The sequence below is a fragment of the Apodemus sylvaticus genome, chromosome 20 (assembly GCF_947179515.1).
Source record: "Apodemus sylvaticus chromosome 20, mApoSyl1.1, whole genome shotgun sequence".
NCBI classification, from domain to species: domain Eukaryota; kingdom Metazoa; phylum Chordata; class Mammalia; order Rodentia; family Muridae; genus Apodemus; species Apodemus sylvaticus.
Window position 1 is genome coordinate 1093693 of NC_067491.1, and position 4964 is coordinate 1098656.

Consider the following 4964-nt stretch of genomic DNA (forward strand, 5'->3'; position numbering starts at 1 on the left):
CCCGAGGTTGTGGGCTTCATGAGACAGACAGACCTGCACACAGTAGGATCTCAGTAGCCTAAAATGCCACTAGTCTCACCTTAGTCGGCCCACGTCCTGCTGAGACACCTAGTTCTGGAGCACCGAGGGCCGCAATGCTCTCCTAGCCTGCCAGTTCACTGGCCCTACATCCATGCTGGGTCTACTCCACTGCAAACATTACTGCTGCATCTTAACGCCTACACAACCCAGCCCCACCCCTGTACCGCTGCAGTGGGCAGAGCATCCTCGGCCACAGCTCAGGTAGCTGAGCACACACAGCTCACGCCCAGTCTCTCTCCAAGGCGATGCTGCTCTACCTCAGCCACATTTAGCCAGTAGACTGAGGAGCAGCCACAGGCCCCACAGCTTCTCAAATGTCCAGGATATCCCAGCCCTACCACCCACTGAAGCTGAGGCTCAGGAAGGACTGGAAGCCCCAGAACCCTCTCTGGTGGGACCCTGGGCCACAGCTAACAGGAGCCCAACCAGCCCCAGCAGCAGGACACAGACACAGCCAATGAAGGAGATCACTTTATTGGGTTTGAGCTAGGGGAGGTGACACTATTCTTCCAGACTTCAAGGGAGGCTACTTACTATAGCACAGGTCACCTGACCATCTTAAACAGCAATAAAAAAGTAAAATAGAAACCTTTATTTAGAATTAAAGCCAACACTTGAGTGTGACAAACACAGCATTCAGCTCGAAGAAGCACCCCGCTAATGGAGTGAGCGTTTATTCTGCACAATCACGACATGTGGACAAACCCGGGAGAGGGAGCAGGGGCACTGGGCAGGGCTGGCATCTAGTCCTCCTCGCCCGGGTCCTCTCTCTCCAGCGTGTAGACCATGAAGCAAGCGTCGGGTCTCTTGGGGACAAGGGGATGCCCGGGTCTCACAATCTCAAAGCCAAGAAAGCTGAAGGTTCGGAGTAGGGCGGCTGTGGGGAACATAGGGTTAGAGTGTGTGTGTGGGGGGGGCCCACAAAGCTCCCCCCCCCAACCCGACAGCAATACCCACCTCTGTCCTCACGGTTCTTGGGGAAGCAGATGAAAACGTGGTCGGCCCGGAGTTGCTCCTCTGCGAACTCTAGGAGAGCTGCAAAACTGAAGGAAGCATGGAGCCATTAGCTCCTGTGCCTAGGCCCCGGGTCCCCCACAGCCCGAGGGGCAGTGGCCTACCTGTCCTTGCTGCCCTCCGGCAGAGGCCCGGCTGGGAGCTCGATGTAGAGGCCACCACCACTCCACACCGCCCTCCAGGTGACCTGCTTGGCCTCCGTGAGCGTGGACTGGATGCTCAGGACCCTGGTCTTGTCGTTAGACGTCGGCTCCTCTGTCACATTCAGCCGCTCGTCCTGGGGGAGCAGTATTGTCAGTTCACTGTGCCAGTGATGGGCACCCCCCTCCCTGGGCTCTCCAGGGTACTCACGGAGTACAGGATGCTAGCTGAAAGACTGTGATCCCGCTGACTGTTCCCTCGCCCACCTGGGATCTTCAGGGGTGGGTGAGGGACATCAGGAGCACCACCGAGGCCCCGGACCCAGGTTACTACAGCAATGAAGGGCAGCCCTAGAACTGCAGGAGACAATGCTCAGGTGGTAGCAGTGGCAATGGTGAGAGACCGGGCTTCCCACTCAAGAGTCACTGAGCTCAGTGGACCAGGTCACCGCCCCTCACCTCTGTGGCTCTACCCCTTCTGTAGCAAGGCAGGGCACCAACAGGACCTCAAGCTGTGTCATCTCAGCACTGTGGTCCATGGCAGGGAGCTGGCCATGCCACTCCACGCTGCCCACCCCTCCTCTCATGCCAGGTCACTTGTTCCTTCCCTCCCTCCCAGTCAGCAGCTACCAGAGGCCCCAAAGCTCAACCTCACTTACCTCTACTCATTCTCTGCAGTCAGACAACCCCAAGTCTCCTCCCTTCCCCACTGCCCCTCTATAGGACTCTACAGAGCCTATATCCAAGTGGTTACCATCTATACTCACGCCCTTCCCAAGCTAGTCCCCATTCTGTACCCTTCAAGTGAGACCCTCCATCCCTCCCACTGTAGACTTTTAAGTCCCAAATGGGCCCAGGGATTCATTAAGGTTTTCCCATATCACACCCTACCCTACCACCCCCAACCACATCACCTCCGTGTCCCACAAGACAGCTCCGTGAGCCCCCAAACCTGAAGGTCAACCCTGACCCAAGTCCCTCCAAAGTATTGAAGCCCTCGACATGCATTCAACAAATCCAACCTAAACCCAGCCTCTCAAGCTCTGACTTCCTAAACCGACACAAGCTTCTTTCTCAACAATCCAAATCTGATCCCATACTCTCCCACCACGAAACGAGTCCTCAACCTGGACCAAGTAAGTACAGGATACCTCTCCAACAGCACCCAAAATCCGAATATTCTTCAAATAACTCCAAAAACTGAAACCAACCCCTCAACAGAACACACGATTTATCACCCAACCCCCCTCCATGTAAGCAGACACTACGCCACCTGAAATTATTAAAACTGGCTCACAGATCCGAGACACAGACCCCAAATTCGAGTCTCCAATCTCTTCCCAGATCCCTCTCCAAATCTTAGCCTCAACCCGCAACCCCCTAATCCGGCCTGAACCCTAAATCGGATCCTACATTTTTGCTTAATGTTTCCCATCCTCCAACCAAACCAACCCCTATTCCTCAACCTGTGACTCCCTAATTCCACTGGAATCCCAAATCTGAGTACGCGACCCGCGCCACAGGCCCCGCCCCGCCCCGCCCCCGGAGCGATAGTGGCCGCCACAAAGGGGCGGATCTCGCGCTATCGAGACTTATCTGGCGCCCCGAGGTCGACTCCGCTCCAGGCCTGCGCGTACTGCGCTTCCCTCTAGGGCCTAAGCGGACGCCGTTTCTGGAAGCTGGGCGGGGGCGGGGGCAGGGCTTTCACCTCTCGCTGCTGCAGCCGCCGCGGCTGTGCTGACTAAGAAGCGGCATGGTGCGGCTGGCGTGAAGCGTGGCGCTGCGTTTGTCCCCTTCCTTCTCTCTGGCGAAGCAGTGGCTGTTGAGGATCCGCTGCAGGGAGGATTTCACCATCCGGCCGCTGGGGTCCGAAACCAGCAAAAACCTCCGCTGCACTTTCCGCGCCGCCGCCGCTGCTCGCCGTTCGCAAAATGGCGCCCGTGCCGACGCCCACTTTTATATGCATCGTCACCGTAGGCCACGCCCCCACACGCAGGCGTAAACGCAGTAGCGTGAGGCGACGGAAGAATGGGGTGGGGACACAGTGGCAGCCAGAAAAAAAAAAACCAAATACGTCCCACCGACACCGGCTTCTGATTGGCTAAAGTAAAGAAAACAGACGGAAGGTTTCCGTCGATGATTAGTTGGCGATAGGAGAATCCCGCCCCCGCGTGTTGCGTCACTCTGTGGGAGGGAAGACAGAAAAATTCAGACGCGTCCCGCCCCTAGAAGACTCTGACTGGTCAATATAGAAAAACGGACGGATTAGACCCTTTGAGGATTGGTTGGAATTCTGACAAGCCCGCCCTCGAAGTGTTATGTCGTGTAGGGGGCGGGGCTTCGGTGAAATAGCCGCGCAGAACGTAAAGCCCGGTCTAGCCCAGTCCCCGAGGCTAGGACTCAGTCCCCGAGGCTAGGACTCGGTGCCTGGGCTTGTATCTGTGGCCCTTCAGTTTTATGGTTTGTCACCTTCTCCGTCCTAACCGTTATGGTCCCACCCAGGGTATGCCCCGCCCCAGGAAGACTGATTGTCAGGACACAACTGTCAAGGGTATCTGAGGATGAACTAGGCGGTTTGCTTGGTGCCCATCCCCCACACGGCAAAATTATCCTAATGACCTTGCGATAAAGGGTGTTAGACTGGGCGAAAACAAGTTATGCCGGGCGATGATGGCGCACGCCTTTAATCCCAGCACTTGGGAGGCAGAGGCAGGCAGATTTCTGAGTTCGAGGCCAGCCTGTTCTACAAAGTGAGTTCCAGGACAGCCAGGGCTACACAGAAAAAACAAAACAGAACAAAACAAAACAAAAAAAAAAAAAAAAAAAAAAAAGAAAACAAGTTACGATTTTTAAAAAAAGGCTTTCAAAAGGCAAGTATTCCGATCTAGAGAAATATTTTAAGTCAAATTGGAACTTAAACAATTTTTCTCATAGACCCAATTTGAAGGTTTCCCCCCCTCTCTGTCTTTCTGTCTCTCTCTCTCTCCGTCTCTCTCTGTCTCTCGGTTTTTCGAGGCAGGGTTTCTCTGTGTAGCCCTGACTGTCCTGGAACTCACTCTGTAGACCAGGCTGGCCTCGAACTCACTAATCCACCTGCCTCTGCCAACTGCTGGGATTAAAGGCCCTGTGGCACCACACCCTGCTCTTATTCTGCTTTTGAGTGACACAAAAAAAGTCTATGGTTGTGGTGAAAGCCACTCAACCAAGCTGAGGCAGGAGGATTGCTGGGAGTTCCAAGTAATCATGGACTGGCGAAAAATCCCTCGACTTGATAAATGGATGTGTTAGGATTCTGTCTAAGCTCCACCCCACAATTACCTGGCAACAGCCAGGTAGGCCCCGCCCCACCGTTACCTGGCAACTACGGGTAGGCCTGACCTACTACCTACTACAAAGGTAGCTGCTCACCCCCTCCTCCTCTCTCGCCGCTCTTATCTCCCACCCTCTCTCTCCACGTGGTCATGGCCGCCTCTGCTTCTCTACTCCCTCCCTCTCTGCCTTTCTCTGCCACCCCTTAGCTCGCATCCCATGCCCTGAATAAACTCTATGCTATACTCTGCCGGTGTGTGTGGTCATCGCGGAAGGAATCCCGGCATGGGCCGCGGGGCACCCCTTCCCCCACGCCGCCAAAGATCATATTTTCATTCCTCTTTCTCTTTTTATGATCACGACAAGATGCCCCTGTGATGGTGGCCCAAGCGTTTAATCTCAGCACTCTGGAGTCAGGGG

General features: G+C 55.1%; 1 protein-coding gene across 1 annotated transcript; it reads right to left on the reverse strand.

Moving 5' to 3' along the window:
- Positions 1-539: 539 nt before the first annotated feature.
- Oaz1 (ornithine decarboxylase antizyme 1) lies at positions 540-3176 on the reverse strand. The gene is given in 6 exon segments (XM_052165382.1): positions 540-958; positions 1039-1124; positions 1200-1372; positions 1447-1533; positions 1535-1592; positions 2944-3176. Coding segments are annotated over 6 exon segments (684 nt in total). The 5' UTR covers positions 3090-3176; the 3' UTR covers positions 540-824.
- Between the last annotated feature and the right edge of the window lie 1788 nt (positions 3177-4964).